The sequence below is a fragment of the Cebus imitator genome, unplaced genomic scaffold, assembly GCF_001604975.1.
Source record: "Cebus imitator isolate Cc_AM_T3 unplaced genomic scaffold, Cebus_imitator-1.0 Scaffold3, whole genome shotgun sequence".
NCBI classification, from domain to species: Eukaryota; Metazoa; Chordata; class Mammalia; order Primates; family Cebidae; genus Cebus; species Cebus imitator.
The window spans coordinates 11,897,009-11,914,698 of NW_016107318.1; the positions used below are offsets into that span (position 1 = coordinate 11,897,009).

The following is a 17,690-nucleotide window of genomic DNA, read 5'->3' on the forward strand; positions in this document are numbered from 1 at the left end:
AATAAAATCCCCTGATGTAGCATTTTCTAGGTATTTCAGAAATAATTAGCTGGTTCTGTATGTATCTAGGAAACAGAAACTCAAATGCCTTTGTAGTCTGGAAATAAATTTTTAAGATTGTTCATTTCATTTCCTACATTTTGGACTTAAGAAAACCAATCAGGTAATATATATTAGGTGTAATACTGAAATAAATCTTTTTATTCCTACTGCAATGTTTACTGCCTTTTACCAGTAAATGTGACTGTAGACAACTTGTAAAGTCAATTGATAGAATTTTTGATGTTGTTATACATTCTTTGTGTTAAACTATGAATTATGAATTCAGAGCTGATGCATTATTCTGATGACTGGAAAACAAAATTCTATAAAGAAATATTCACAAATAGCAATTCTTTAAGTAGGACAGGATAAGGTATGGGATGTCCCTGAACTCATTTGAGTAAATAATGTAGATTAAAACCACATTAATACCTATTTTACAACTACCTTGATTAACTATTCCCTTTTAATTAAAAAATTTCTAATTAAAATAAAATAAATCTCTCCAAATTTTTCTTTCTCTATCACTCAGCAGAATGTAATTTTCTTCACCTGCATACAATAAACAAAGTCCTAACCTGGAACTCTTGTGTGCTCTTTGGACAGCTGACCAGAGCATCTAATATAAAGAAACGTCTGAAATCATTTTTCTCAACTAACTGTTTTATGTATTCCACATAATATTAAGTATTAAAATGATGTCTTCTAAGATAGACTACAGCGTCTCTTTGTGAGTATGTTTTGGAACGTTTTTCCCTTAAATATGATGGATGTATATCATTTTTTCTCTGTCTGAGGCTGATTCTAATGTGAGCTTACAAGTTCTCTTTCAGGCACAAACTTTAGTTCGCATGTGTATTTGCAGGCACTGGCAGGAGGCAGCCATGGAGCTCCTGATATCCTGATGTGTTAGGTTGGTTGGGCTTCTGCCATTTTGATATGTTAGGGAGGTCCTCTTGTCTAGGGCAGACATGAAGTGAAAGGTGTATTTTTCCATTGCCTTTCTCTTCCAATGTGAATTTACTCTTGACTTGTGTGCTTGGCTATAGTGTGGCAGGCTGCAGCAAGTAATGTGGTAGACTCATGAGACTGTGATCTAATCCCAGAGCAGCTTCTAAATTGTGCGACCACAGGCAAGACATTTAATGTCTGTTAGTCTTAGTTTTCTAGTCTATAAAATGGAAACTGTGCAACCAATATCACAGCATTATCAATTAAATTAAATCAGTGAATACATAGAAGGGTTTTGAAAGGTTTGAAGCATTATGCTGATGTTTTTCCTTCTTATTTTTGCTTTGGCATCTATATTATCTACTTATTTAAATATACTCTGTCTTGTACATTTACAAAAGGGAAAAACAAAGCTGATGTTAGTTTCTTTTAAAAATATCCAGCAGCTTATAGGCAACTTATATACGCTTTTAAATAGTGATATTGTCAATATATTATTCAGCTGATAAATTGTTGAGCTATGGAATATCTAAAGCAGTGCTTCTCAACCTTGGCTACACAATAGAATCACCTTGGGGAGTTTTCAAAAGTCTCACTGCCCAGGACACATGCAGACTAATAAAATCAGTTTATTTGGGGATAAGAGCAAGACATTTGTGTTTTGTAAAGCAGATTCTGCAGCTGAACAGATTCTACAGCTGTGGATGGGAACAATTTATGTAAAGTATTACGATATTGTGAAGGGGAGGATAAGGTGGATGGGATCTTTAAGCTTATTCAGTTACAGTGGGAAACAAAGGAAAGATCTAATAGGATGAATATTCTGACTAAGAGTTTTCCATGTAGAATGGGAGTCAAACCTTCACTTTCTGGCTGTTTTATTCAGTTCACTACTTAATACAACTCTGACTCTTACCCTTTGTTATATTTGCCAGTAATCTAAATGGTTTATGAATTGAAATTTCCATTTCAAGTAAAATACCCTGATAATGAACTTTAGGTGACATGCACATGGTTTTTGCTGCAAATATTATTTGAAATCAGATTTACAGTCTACAGAAATTAATACATTGATTCTGGGTAACATTTTGTAGTTGAAACATAACCTCCATATATTTTGTTTAATTTAAACCTAGAGTTTAGTACAGACTTGATACTCATTATTTCTGAAAAATAAACATGAAAATAAGTGCATTAAACTAGAAGTTTAGGTTTCTAGAGTTCTTGACTATTTTGCCCTTTTTTATTGTGATGAGTGGTTTGAAAGTTTAAATGGTTTTATCACTGATATCAAAGCTTACTAAGTGCTTCTTTATGGCTAAACAAAGTTCAACACTCCACTTAGGTAACATATGACACTCATTCTAATTCATTCAATGTTGTCAGTTTTGGCATTTATTGTATATGTTCATTTCCACATGGAACTTATTTTAATGGAGTCAAAAATCCACTAGTTCTTTGAGTGACATTAAGGTATAGAGAGGTATGTTTTTGTTAACAAAAGTTCCCATTTGTTCAGTAGCTTTTGCTTTTCAAAGCAATTGGAAATATTCACTTGTATTCCCTTGAATACTCCATATGGCAGTTCTATAATTCTGAGTTCAGGCAGCTTTAATTAATATCATTTGACAGAGAGGGCACTGAGATCATGCGGTGAATTTTACAAAAAGATTGGGACATGGAACTTGGATTGGGGTCTGGAAAAACCTGACTTAAAATTCTAGCTTGGCCAATTATGCTTTTCATAAATTATTTTCTCTCTGCCTTGGTTTCTTCACTTGTAAAAAGAAAATAAGATTATTATGAGGATTAAATACAACAGTAAGTAAGCAGGACCAGTTATATAAATAGTTGGACCTGATGCAAAATGAAAACGTGGGCTCCTTGATCAATAATTATTAAAAATTACAAGATGGTGACAACAGGGCGTTAATCCAAATGTAGGGGCCTTTTAAGTGTAGGACCTTATGCAACTCTACAGGTCAAACGCCCCTGATGCCAGACCTGTGTGTGAGAAATATAGTGCAAACACATAGCAGGTGCTTAATATATGGTAACTGCCATCCTTTTCTTTACTATTTTCATTCTGATTTCCTTTCCCTGAATCAAAAAATGTGTATTCACTGCAATCAGGCTTTTAAAATCTGTAGTATTTCAATAAGTGACTATTGTTTAACTAAAATTTCCAAGCTTTACTTTAACAGAAATTGTTGTATTTTATTATGCTGAATAGACTTTCTTTGTGCCATGTTTATTTTGTCTCCTTGCTCTTAAAAATGTTGAATGATTTAGGTTTTTTCCATATTGTACCTGGCCAAATTTACCATTGTCATTAGATAATTTAAGCTGAACTTTGATTTTCTCTTTATGGCTCTTTTATAGCACCACTAGAAATGTCTTATTAAAACAGAATGCTTTGATTTATATGCCCCAAATCTACACTAGAAATTTTATGTTACCTCATTGGTCTTTGCACTTAAATCACTACTCTATAATTTTCATGTGAAACTCCATAAAGTCTTTAAATGTTTTACATGTTTTTCTCCATTTTTTTCCCTTGCTAAATTTGAAATAAAAGTCTTCCTTTAAAATACGCAACCACAAATTCTTATTAAAAAGGTCTGAATTTTCAAAAGAAATATAATTTAGGGAAGTAAAAAACACATGAAATAGTTTCATTATGAGAGTGAAATACATAACCCTTGTCAGCCTCTTTGAATGTTTTTTGGTTTATTTTTCTATCTGTAGATGTAGGAGGTTGGGAATGATAATCATTAAGTTTCTTCAAATATTTGAATTCTTAAACTATTCTATTTCTTCTGTTTTCTGTTTCTATACCCTCAGTGCCAAGCTTACTCTGTGTATGTGTATGTGTGTGTGTGTAGAACTGTATTATTTAACTTTCACAAATTCTTTTTGAATGTTGTTGGTGCGTAGCAATGTTCTCATTTTATCAGGAGAGACATAGACTCTTGGGAAGAGTTAACAACTTGGCCAAGGTCAAATGGCTGAAAAACATAAACATGAAACTAGAACTCCAAATTCTGAGACCTAGTTCTAGTATCTCTTTCTTGAACACTAAGCTAAATGAAGAAATGGAGCGGTTAGGGAAAAAAAAAAAAAAAAGAGATGAAAGAAATCAGGGTAGTAGTCAGTGGTGTGCTGGAAGATATTTGATAACTAGCTGGTTGGGGTTGGAGGAGTGCCCTGATTCGGAGTGTTTGCTGATTTTCCTGGTATAATTTTTCCCACAACTTCAGCCTATAACTATGTCACTGAAGGTGCACTTGGGAAGAGGAGCACACGACAATGAGCCAATATGAGCTGGCTAATTGTGGAAATAGCTTTAAGAAACTGACTCAAGATTTATAACTGGGGATGACATGTAGCATAGTTTGGGGACCAGAACTGGTTGTTTAAATGCTCTTTAGGTTTTCTTTCACTCCAAAGTCTTTTTTATTGATACATAATAATATTTGTATATATTTATGGGGTGAATGTGATATTTTGTCACATGCACAGAATGTGTAATGATCAAGTCAAGTGTTTAGGATATCCATCACCACAGGCATTTATCATTTCTCTGTGTTAAGAACATTCCAACTCCTCACTTCTAGCTATTTTGAAATGTACAATACATCCTAAACCATTTAAGCCTGAAAGCAAGGCAGAAAAAACGAGGACACCAAAAGATGTTATATTTAAGTCCTTTCCTTTACATATAGGTGGTTCTACAATTCTGAGTTATAGTGCAGGCAGGTTTAAGCATTCAATTGAATGCTTAAATTTTCTCTCTCAGTCTGAAAGGCACTTGATGTTATCAAGCTGTGAATCAAAACATTTGAGAGCTACTCTAAATACATTTTTCTGAAATAATCATAATGTTCTAAACTCAATACATGTGTAAAGTTTAAAACTCAATAATCCTCTTACTAGTCAAACTTTATATAATTTACATATTTGTTGGGAAACAGTATTAAAATAGCTTTTAAGTTTAGGGTGTTCAGAATAACTGAATGCTAACACTAAACCTACTTTTCAATGTAGGTGGAAGCAGACAGCATTAATTTCAGTGGATTTTCAAATGCACTGATTCTGGGAGGAAAAATCTATGTAGCTATTAATAAGAATAAATCAGAGAACTAGGTTATGATACTTATGGCAAGTCATATGTATGAACAATTTTTTAACCTCCTAAGGTGCCTTTGGTAAAGCATAATTTTAAAATTTTATTAACTTTTAAGAGTATCTGGAGAATTAAAAACTCCATATCATTATCTGATTAAAGGCACTTGTCTGATTTATTATACCTTAAATTGAACACTTGACCTAGATTAAAGCAGGAGAGGGAGAAAATTATCTGTGATTAATTTAAAAATTTTCTGTGATTCTGAGAATGATTAGTGCATAATCCAGGCTTCATGAAGGATGTTAAGAAAGAGAAGAGATGTTTAAAGCCCCTGGAATCCAAATAATAAATGGCTCTTAACAATATAAAGGGAAAACCTGGAGAATGAAGTTAATCTTGATATGTTTAGAAAGTCAGGTGGAGTGATATGTAAAATGTTGATAAGTAATAATAAAATGAAACTTTAATAGACCATATTAAAAGTTAGAAACATCAGTAGGAATGTTGCCTATCTATCTAAATAATGAACAGAAATTAATTTTAAGAGTATATTAAGATCTTAATGTTTTACTTTCTAAGATTAATATAGTTCAACAGATGCAATCCCATTCAGTTTTCCAGTCCTAAGGAACTAAAACAGATTCTACAGTGGAAAAGCAAATCCTAATTTTAGATAGGGTTGAAGAGTGCAATTCTTTTTGCTACATGGCGTTTACTGGTAACGTTTGAAGCATGTCAGAAAAATTTCCCTTCTAATTGCTCTTCATAATTATCTTCACAATAAAGCTTTATCTTTGCACTATTCAACAATCAGAAGATAGGAATTTTAAAAGATATCTTCCTACAGATGGGGGAAATAATACAGTTTATTTTCACACTGTAGATTTTACTAGAGGTCTTGGTAAATATACCTAATCCATTGAAACTCTTTATAACATTCGAAAGCTGTACTATAGAGCTAAATTGGAGTTAGGAGTGGGTAAAAGAGGGTGTAGGATAGTGCTGGAAAAACTATTCTGCCCCATCAATTTTTTCTTACGTAAAATGGGTATTTTACCAACCACAAATCCCATATATTGTAGTCCTTAACCACTGGAAAGAATGATAAAATCCTGACAAAGTGGACCCCACCTCATTCAACACGGTGATGGTGTTGTGTCCTAGACCATATTAACGAGGGAGGGCGAATCATGGATTCTTTGGACTTTTCTTTCCTGAAAATTCATCAATAATAAAGAAATGCTTCTCACCTGCTCTGGATATCCATCCATACTCCTTTGCCCTTTAGTTTGAATTAAGCACCGTCCAGGCTGAGGTCCCCGGGTGGCCTGTGAAGAGGGGATCTGAATAGGCAATGGTGACTGAAATTGCTGGATGGTCACTTTGTTTATATTTCCCTCATATGGCTGCTGCTCCCGGCTGCGATGCTGAAGGCTTTGGGACCCCATCAATGTCTGGATGTGGCTGCCTGCCTGTGGAGAAGATAATCTGTCAGGCCAAGATTCATGGTGTTGAAAGGATGTGATTAAAGTAGAAAGCACGTACAGAATACCTCTCTGGTAAAGTGGCATCATTTGGGCTCTTAGCCATGGCCAGAAAAGATAACGAAGAAACAGTAAGGGTCTGCCTACCATGGTTTTATGTTAACATTGGAGCAAGGTCACAGTAAATACATTCATAGACATCTGCTGGCTTGCCAGGGATAATTTTAACCCCACTTTAAGGGAACAAAATTCAGTTTTAAAAATCTCAAGAAGAAAACTTAGTCACAACTTAAAAATAAAGGGAAGCTATATCTGGTATTTCATTTTGAAATATACCGGAGAGACAGAGAGATGTTAATGTATGTAACACCATGGGGAAAATGATGGAAACAGTGTTCTGATTCTGAAGAAAGTTTGTCCAGGTGAGGATAACCAATATTTATTAATTATTACCATTATTCAAATACAGCCTTTGAAATCTCTAAGTTACATTAAAAATTAATCATGTGATAAATTCCTGTGGAGGCACTAGCTATGGGAACGTCTTCAAAATGAGCTCTGCCTGCAGAATATCATCTGGTCATAAGCTTTCAGATGGATTAATAAGTACCCCTTCTTTAAAGTGATAATGTTCATTTCTGAATTATTAAAGGTGGAGGAATGTATGCTTGCTGTGGTCTCTCATCTTTAAATGATATGATCATATCCCTACTTCTTTATTGACTCCTGTTTTCTTACCTTCATTCTAGCACCAGCTCCTCGCATCATTCTATCTGATGTCTTTTCTACCGACCAAGCAAGCAGTTTTATAGGTGAGCTGGTAAGCCAGAATATGCTTTTTTTTTTTTTTTTTTTTGAGACAGAGTCTTGCTCTGTCAGCAGGTTGGAATGCAGTGGTGTGATCTTGGCTCACTGCAACCTCTGTCTCCTGGGTTCAAGTGATTCCCCTGCCTCAGCCTCCCTAGTAGCTGGGACTACAGGCGCATGGCACCATACCTGGCTAATTTTTTGTATTTTAGTAGAGACAGGGTTCCACCATGATGATGAGGATGGTCTCAATCTCCTGACCTTGACCTCATGATCCGCCTGCCTCGGCCTCCCAAAGTGTTGGAATTACAGGTGTGAGCTACTGCACCTGATCCAGAGCATGCTTCTAAACTGAGAATGGTTTAACATGGAGGTCTAAGATGGAAAATGAATGCTGATCAAAAATAATTTTAAACATATATTTTAGTGCTGTGCTTACTATTCTATTGTGCTTCCATTACTATTGAAAGATCTGAGGATTTATTTCCTGAATTCATTTTCTTTCCTCTTGATATTTTAAGGATAGGTGACTTGAATTCAAAAATAAATTTCATCTTTGAATTCATTAGCTAGGAAAGCTTGTGAAATTTCCTGACTAATCAAGATTTTTGATTACTATGAAAAAGTTAGGTTGGAGGATTAAAAAGATAATTATTAGATAAGTATTCATGGAAGAGATTAAAATTAATTATTTTAAAGTTTTTAAATAAGAGCAACTTAAAAAACACACTACAATGATAATGAAAAATTATTTGAAGAGGAAAAATATATTGCTGGATTCCAAACAAAAGAAAATATTCAAAAGAAAATATTCAAAATTATTATTTGGCAATATGTACAGCAAAATAACCATTTGATTATAAGTTAGATGTCCAGTTGGCTGTCTTGGTATCATTTACAATTGTTTACATTTGAAAGCAGTAAAGATATCTCAGATATGAGAAACTGGAAGAAAAGATACAAAAAAAGGGCGTCAGCCTATACCAGCAGAATGTGAAATCAATTATCAATCCAACTCTGTCCAACACATATCCAGTGATTACAGAACTATAACCTCATAAATACAACTAAGATAACCTCATTTGTTTCTCTGTTGTATCTATTCCCTTCTCAGAAATCTTAATGAAAGAAATATTGCAGCTTTTTCAGCCTTTCTAGAAGATTGAACACCCTGCTGGTCAAGTTTTTCCTTATAGCAAATTCACTTCTTGCTTGCTGCCATGGAATATCTTTTTTTTTTTTTTTTTTTTCCAGAGGGTATAAGTAGCATTGTGTTCTTTTGTTTGGAGAAGAGGGCAGCCATGATAAGCTCAGTATCACATTTTGATCTGCTGTATTTTTTCTTTTTTGGCAACAGAGTCTTATTCTGTCTCCCAGGTTGGAGTGCAGTGGCGTGATCTTTGCGCACTGCATCCTCCATCTCCCAGGTCCAAGTGATTCTCCTGCCTCAGCCTCCCAAGTAGCTACGATTACAGTCCTGCATCACCATACCCAGCTAATTTTTTGTACTGAGAAATCAATTAATTTTAAAGTTTATATCTGCTTCCACTGGCAGAATATTCATGGGTCTTCAGTCAGTGCTTGAACCAGTCGAGTGACAAGTGGCAGTTTAATTGAAAGTGATCATATAGATAAGCAAAGCATTCTTCCAACCAGACAAACTTAGAAGGATTTAGAACATAGCTTGTTTCTATGAGTATAATCTACATGAGAAAATTAGTAACTGCTTATGGATTACTTTATTACAGTATTGCAGTACTAGTCTGTTCAAGGGAGAAATCCTAATGCAATATAGTGGAGAACTACAATAGCCTTTGTTATTTGAATTTATTTTTAATTTTTATTTTTTAGAGGCAGAGTCTTACTCTGTTGCCCAGGCTGGAGTACCGTGGTGTGATCACAACTCACTACAGCCTTGAACTCCTGTTGTAACAGCCTTCAGACTTACTTTTCTGGTTTATTTTTTCCTTCTGATAGGACAGGATGTGAGCTCAGGATTATGCTGATTTTGAACACTTTGACAGCAAACATCATATTCTACTTACAGTTTTTAATGACTGACAAAGTAACTGGCATTTAATAAATAATAGCTATTACCCAAACACGCAGTGGAAGTGTGCTAAAACACCATATACACATTACCTCTTTAAACTTCACAATAGTGTTAAGAGGTAATTTTTACTATCCAATTTTACTGAGGACAAAACTAAGGTTGGAAGAGGTTAAGTAAATTTCCCAAGTAATTTGTACAACTGGTAACCTGGGAGGAACATCGTTTGAACAAAGTCTATCAAAGGTTGTCCTTGTAAACCCTACATTATACTGCAACCCTTTCCCCACAAGTTGATACCCACCCCCATTGGTTGAACCATGAATTGAAAAGGAACCATGAGAAGGAAACAAAGAATCAGGTTGTTGAGAGAGGATATATTGAATATTGAATAATTTCTTTAGCAGCTCTTGAATTTGCCAAAGGGCAACTCCCTACTTAGTGAATTAGGTCTGTCATTTGTTTTAGATGATGGGAATGTGACTTCGAGCTTTATAGTTAAGTAAATAGAATGATGTTTTGTATTTAGTAATCTATTACTATGAAGTAATTAAGCTCATGCTCTTACATGGCTTGGCAAAACAAACAGTGGGCATGACAGGAACATGCTGTAAAGTCATTCTGTTTGCAGCAGACAGAAGCAGCAGTTTTTTGTCTTTCTTGGGCTATAGGCTATGATGAATGATGTTGGGGAATGACAGCTGCAGAAAGCAAAGAATTAACACAATTTTTTATAAAGTTAAACATAAATGACAAGATATCTAGAGGGACAATAATGGTTCTGAAGGCCTATAAAGAGGAAGTTGTTTTTGACTGGCACAAAGGTTTGAGAAAAGTAATAAAGATGTTCATGATGAAGTTCAAAGAACCTATGAAAATGTAGAAAATGTAAGACTAGACTTATTCATGCAGAGGGCTAACTATGAGAACACTGACTCATACCGAAGGGGAATTTGAACACGAAGATTTCTGTAAAGCCTGTGCTACCCATTTTGAATAGTAAAAAGAAACAGAGAAGATTTGACATTTGTTTGGAACTTTCAAGGGGAGGTTGTACAAAATAACACGTATTTGAGGAGAATAGTGATAGAATATGTTGTTTTGAAGTTGACCCCCTAAAAAACCATCAAAGTTTACAGGGAAAAACTCCAATATTCATAGGACACAATAAAATATTTATGCCAAAAACCACAGAAAAGAATTGTTGATTTGATAGTAAATGGGACTGTTCATGCAAAATTCATCCCACAGCCAATCAGGCTTATTCTGTTAAAGCTGGAAGTATTTGGGAGGTTTTGTATAACATAAAAGACATGGCTTTATCACTGTAAAACTGATTTGGTTTACACTGCTCTTTTAAAAAAGAGTGTTAGACTAAGAAGTATATTGTATTACCCAATTTGGTCATCTGTTTTATTATCCATTTGGCTCTTGAACCACCTGGGCTTGCTTCCAAAAATCAAACACCGCCTTAAAAGATTACAATTTACGCCACTGAGAATGTTCAAAAGAACACAATTCATTCTCTAAAATTATATCCAAAAGAGTTCTAAAAATGTTTGGAAGCAGAATCATCTCCAAAGGATAACTTACTGATTTCGAGGAATTAGCACTCATATAAGTAGGTCAGTTTCAGTAATTTTATATAACAACAATAACGACAAAAACCTAGTCCTATTACTTTCTATTCATATCATGTTTTCTGTGGCACCCCCACTTTTTTTTTTTTTAAAATGCAGGTTATCTGTTAAAAATTAGGCCAGTGGGATATCTGCTTACAGGTAGATATCTAAAAAACCTTGGACACTAAATATAAATAAATGTAAGAAGACTATGAATAATAAAGAGAAGGCAGACTAGCTTGGGACCTGGGGAAAAAAATCATAGCATGGTGGTAAATTCTCTGGGTTTATATTTGTGTCATATATCACAGACTTAGAGCTGAGGAAGCAGGCAATCTGAAAATGCCAATGGGTATTAACAATGCTCCAACTAAAGCCTACTCTCTCTAACCAATGGATAGGAAAGATGCAGTCTAACAAGACAAAATGCTTTTAGACAATAATTCCTCCTTTACAGCTGAACACCATAGAAAAAAACTGTAGCTCCACCCCTAATAATGTGAGCAAAAGCCAAGTGTTGAGCCTAGACTTCTACCCTCATGAGGATGTCACAAGGTGCAAAAACACTTCTGCTAGAATGGTGTTAGTGAAGGCAAGTAAGATGCAGAGCATTCATTCCCATCAGCTAGTAATAAGTCCCTCTTTAGCAGTGTTGTCAGTGGTGACCATACAAGGACTTCTACCTATACCCAGCAGTAATGAAGCACCCTTTACTTTATGAATAAGGTGGTATCACAGAAGGCCTTGTAGAGAGTCAAGACTTCACTATTATCCAGTGGTAATGATGTTACCCCCACCAAGGTATCAGTGGAGACCACGTGCAGAGATGAAACTTCCATCCTCTCTTAGCAATGATCAGGAGCCTTTGCCTCAAGTGTTACTGAAAGCCGAACTGAAAAATTGGACTTCTACCTTCATCTGGCCATAACAAGGTGGCACCCCACCCTTTCCCAACTTGAGTGGTGTCAGAGAAAGCAGCTAAAAGGAAGCTTTAAGTAATATACAGAGTTTTATAACATAATATAAAAGTGTCCAGGTTTTAATTAAAAAATCACTCATCATACCAAGAATCAGGAAGATCTCAAACCAAATAAAAACAAGACAATCCATAGATGCTCATACTGAGAGGACAATGATGTTAGAATTATCTTATGTTTAAGGCAGCCACTTGAAAATGCTTCAATGATCAATTACGCACACACACTTGAGACAAATGAAAAGCTAGAAACCATCAGCAAAGAAATATAAAGTCTCAGCAAAAGGCCTGGGCATGGTGGCTCACTCCTATAATCCCAGCACTTTGGGAAGGTGAGGCAGGTGGGTCAGTTGAGGTCACGAGTTCAAGACCACCCTGGGCAACATAGGGAAATCCTGTCTTTTCAAGAAATGAAAGAATTAGCTGGGTGTGGTGATACAAGCCTGAAGTCCCAGCTACTTGGGAGGTTGAAGTAGGAGAATCACCTGAGCTCAGGAGGTCCAGGCTGCAACGAGCTCTGATCACACCACTGCACTCTAGCCTGGCAGACAGAGTGAGACTGTGTCAATAAAAAATATATAAAAATTAAGAAAAGTCTCAGCAAAGAAACAGAAGATATAAAGAAGAAACAAATGGAAATTTTAGAGCTGAAAAACACAATGACAAATCAAAAACTCAAGTCAGTGAATAGGCTTAATAGCAGATTGTAAAAAACAGAGAAAAGAAACAGTGAACTGGAAGATAGAACAATATAGATTATCCAATCTGAATAACAGAGAGAAAACACATTGACAAAAATATGAGCAGAGTCTTAGGGACCGGTGGGACTATACAAAAGTTCTAATAATTATGTTATGAGGAGAGAAGAAAGAAGTTGGGGCTGAAAAATTACATTATAAAATAATGGCTTAAAAATTCTGAAATTTGGTAAGAAAAAAAAACTTGCAAATTCAAGAAGCAAGAATTCAAGAAGCAAGCAAGAAGCAGATTCAAGAAGCAACAGCTCCACATAGAACAAACCCAAGGAAATCTATGAATAGACTCTGAAATGGTTTGGCTGTGTCCGCACCCAAAATCTCATCTTGAATTGTAATCCGCATAATACCTATAATACCACATGTCAAGGGTGGGTCCAGGTGGAGGTAATTGGATCATGGGAGCAGTTTCCTCCATACTGTTCTTATGCTAGTGAGTGAGTCTCACAAGATCTGATGGTTTTATAAGCATCTGGTATTTCTCCTGCTTGCACACACTTCGTCCTGCCGCTCTTTGAAGAAGGTGCCTGCTTCTCCTTTGCCTTCTGCCATGATTGTAAGTTTCCTGAGGCCTCCTAGCAATGTGGAACTGAGTCAATTAAATCTCCTTCCTTTATAAATTACCCAGTGTTGCGTATTTCTTCATAGCAGTGTGAAAATGCACTAATACAGACACACTATAATTAAACTTTTAAAAACTAAAGAAAAGAAAAAGTCTTAGAAGCAGCCAGAGAAAAAAATGACATCTTACATATAGGAAGATGACTTTTCATGATAGTGGAAATCTCACTGAGAACCGTGGATGGCAGAAGTAGTGGTATTATATTTTTCAAGGGCTGAAAGAAAATAACTGTTAGCTTGAAATCCTATACCCGTGAAAATATTCTTTAGCCATGGAAGGAAAATCAAAAGACATTCTCAAGTGAAAGAAAACAAAGGTAATTTGCTGCTACAGACTTATCCTAGAATAATGTCTAAAGGAAGTTTCCTAAATAGAAAGAAAAAAAAAAAAAAAAAAAAAAGCCTTGTAACATTAGGAAAAAAGAAAGAACATGGTAAGAAAATATACAGGTAAATGCAAAAAGCTTTTTTTCCCTCTTGAATTTTTGAAATTATGTTTGATGATTGAAGTAAAAATTATGGCACCATCTGATGTAACTTTAAATGTATGTAGAGAAAATATTTAAGACAATTATCACAGAGGAGGATGAACATAATGGATTTCTATACTTCACTTGAACTGGTAAATGATGACACCACTAGATTCTTGTAAATTATGTATATATAATGTAATACCAGGAGCACCTACTAAAAAAGCTATAGAAAGAGATATACTAAAATACTATAAATATAAAATACTCAAAACTAGATATATAACACTAAAAACACTATAAATAAAAATGGAATTCTGAAAAATGTTCAGGTGGTCCACAGGAAGCAAGATAAAGAAGACAGAAAAGCAAAAAGGAAGCAAGCAAACAAACAAAAAACACAAACAGAAAACAAAAATTAAGTTGAGACTTAAATCTTAATGTATCAATTCTTACTTTAAATGTAAAAGGTCTAAATACACAAATTCAATGATAGATTTTGGCAGAGTGGATTAAAGAACATTACCTAACTATATGCAGATTATATGAAATCACTTAAAATATAGTGATATGAGCAGGTAGAAAGTAAAAGAATCTAAAAAGATAGAGCATGATAGAAAAGAGAAATAACTATATTAATAACAGATAAAGTAGACTTCAGTGCAAAAGAACATTAACATGAGACAGAGAGGGATTTTATATAATGAAAAAAGATTCAATTCACCAAGAAAACATAGCAATCCTAAATATGTACACATCAAACAATAGAGCTGCAAATTTTTGAAACAAAATTGATAGAACTGAAAGAGAAATAGAAGAATCTACATTTTAGTCGAATTTAACATCAATCTCTCAATAACTGATGGAAAAACTAGGCTGAAAATTATTTAAAAATGTAGAATTCAATGATATCATTAATTATATCCAATTATCACTTATAGAATACACATTCTCTTCAAGTTCACATAGAATATTTATGAAGATAGACCATATCCTAAAACAGATAACAAATCTCAACAAATTTAAAATAATTGAAATAATATAGAATGTGTTCTTTAACTATAATAGAGTCAAACTAAAAATGAGTAACAGAAAAAAACAAAAATATTCAAACAGTTGAAAAGTAAACACACACTTCTAATTAATCCACAGTTCAAAGAGGAAATCTCAAGGGAAATAAGTCAATATATTAAACTCTAAGTAGGTGAAAGTACAACATATCAAAATTCATAGAACAGCTAAAACAGTGCTAAGGAAAATTAATAGCCCTAAAATGTATGTATTAGAAAAGAAGATGTATCAATTTAATTATTAAGATCCCACTGCAAGAGCCTAGAAAAAAGAAAAGTAAAATAAATCCAAAGTAAACAAAAGGAAGGAACTAATAAACAGAAAAGTAGAAATCAATGAAATTGAAAATTAATAACAACTGACAAATTAATGAAACAAAGAGTTGTTTCTTTGAAAAGATCAATAAAATCAACACACTTCTAGCAAGACTGAAAAAAAAGAAGCAAGACACATATGAACCAAAATTAGGAATGAAGAGAGGATATCATGAACCCTTTAGACATAATAATAAAAAGGTAGTACCACAAACAACTCTACAAACATACATTTGCCAACTCTAATAAGAAGGGCCACTTCCTTGAAAAGCACAAGCTACCACAACTCACCCAATATAAAATATAGATAATTTGAATAGCCCTGCAACTATCAAGAAAGAAAATCTGTAATTTAAAACTCCCAGAAAAAAAAATATCCAAGCCCTAAACTCCCAGAGAAAAATATCCAAGCCCTAAAGGTTTCACCTGGCATTTCTATCATAGATTTAAATAAGAATTCTCCAGCATGGACAACATAGTAACACTTCAACTCTAAAATTTTTTATAAAAAATTTAGCCAGTGTGGTATTGGCCCAGTTTGACATCCACAAGCACAATAAATAAACTTTGTTGTCTCGTATCAAAATTAACTCAAAACGGATCACAGACTTAAATGGTAAATGTTAAGAGAATAAAACAAAGTCAATCTACACAGTTGGAAAGAACATTTGCAAATCATATATCCGATAAAGATAGTACCTAGAATATATAAAGAATTTTCAAACTCAATGATAAAAAGCTAAACAATCCATTTAGGACATGGGCAAAAGACACAAAGAGATATTTTACAAAAGCGGATATACAGATAGAGGCAAATAAGTACATAAAAAGATGTTCAATATTATTAGTCATTATGGAAATTAAAATCACATTTGCATAATTTACATCTTAATCTGAGTTAATTTTCACTAAATGTATAAATCACTACATACCTAACAGAATGACTAAGACAAAACACAGTGCCAACACCAAATGCAGGAGATGATGAGGAAAAACTAAATTACTCATATATTGCTGCTGGCAATGTAAAATGGTAGAGCCACTCTGGAAAAATGTTTGGTAGTTTCTTTACAAACTGAACGTGCAAGTACCATGTGATTCAGCAGTTACATTCCTGGGCATTCATCACAGAGACTTATGAAGACTTAGGTTCACAGGAAAAGGTTTCCACAGATGTTTATAGCAACTTTTTTCAAAATAGCCAAAGATGGAAAATAACCCAGATATCCTTCCACAGGTAAATGATAAACAAACTGATATATCCATACCATGGAATACTACTCAGCAATAAAAAGGAAAGAACTATTGACACATACAACAACCTGAAAGAATCTCCAGAGAAATATACTGTAAAAGCCAATCCCAAAAGGTTACATACATACAGATCCCATTTATATAGCATTCTTGAAATGGGAAAAATTAAGGAAATGAAGGTGGTTATAGAAATGCCAGGAGTTAATTAAAAAATAATTATACATGCAGTACAGATAACATAGTCTTTGGAGTCAAATGAACCTAAGTTTTATTCCTTGCTTTGTTACTTTTTAGTTATGCAATCTTATACAAGGTACCTAAGCTTTCTGCTTATCAGATGAAAATGTGGATATAATAATTAGTGCTGATTAGACTATTGTGAAGATTAAAGAAGATAGTGCAACACACTGAGTGTCTTGCTTGGGATATAGCACTCTAATGGCAATGAGAACAAAAAGTTCTTATCTGCAGAACAAACAGTGAAGGTCTAACTGGGCATAGCAATAAATAACTACTGGAAAAAACTGATTTTAAACCTGTGGTAATTAATCAATAACAACTTGCTTTAGAAACTTCATTTGAAAGTCACTGAATCAGCAACAGTCTCACTCAAGTAACCATGCTTCTCCCAGTTAAAGTTTTGCCAACTATCTCTTAAATATTCTAACTTCTCAGAATCCAACAATCACTGAACTCCTTGCTTCCTCAAATCCTGCTTAGCTCACAGAGGTTGTCCCTTGCAAGTTATTTGTAAGCAAGAATTAAATTATGCTTTTGTTTCAGATGTTGAGACATCTTTTATGGATGGGAACAGAATATACAATAACTAACCCAATACATTCTGCCATAAGTCAAGATGATACTACTTACTCTGCACTATTAACATGACCAATATTTTATTTTTATTTATTTTTTCCCCATTTATTTATTTTATTGTATTTTAGGTTTTGGGGTACATGTGAAGAACATGCAAAATTGTTGCATAGGAACACACCTGGCAGTGTGATTTGCTGCCTTCCTCCCCATCACCTACATCTGGCATTTCTCCCCCTGCTATCCCCCCAGCTCCCCACCCCCCACCGTCCCTCCCCTATTTCCCCCCAACTGACCCCAGTGTGTAGTGCTCTCCTCCCTTTGTCCATGT

At 34.4% G+C, this 17,690-nt stretch overlaps 1 protein-coding gene across 8 annotated transcripts in view; it reads right to left on the minus strand.

Moving 5' to 3' along the window:
* Positions 1–17,690, minus strand: part of LRRC7 (leucine rich repeat containing 7) — a 579,044-nt gene that overhangs the window by 42,690 nt on the left and 518,664 nt on the right. For all 8 annotated transcript variants that reach the window (XM_037739858.1, XM_037739854.1, XM_037739849.1 and 5 more), the window contains one exon: positions 6,373–6,594. In XM_037739858.1, the coding sequence (XP_037595786.1) occupies positions 6,373–6,594 (222 nt within the window). The remainder of the gene's footprint in view (positions 1–6,372; positions 6,595–17,690) is intronic.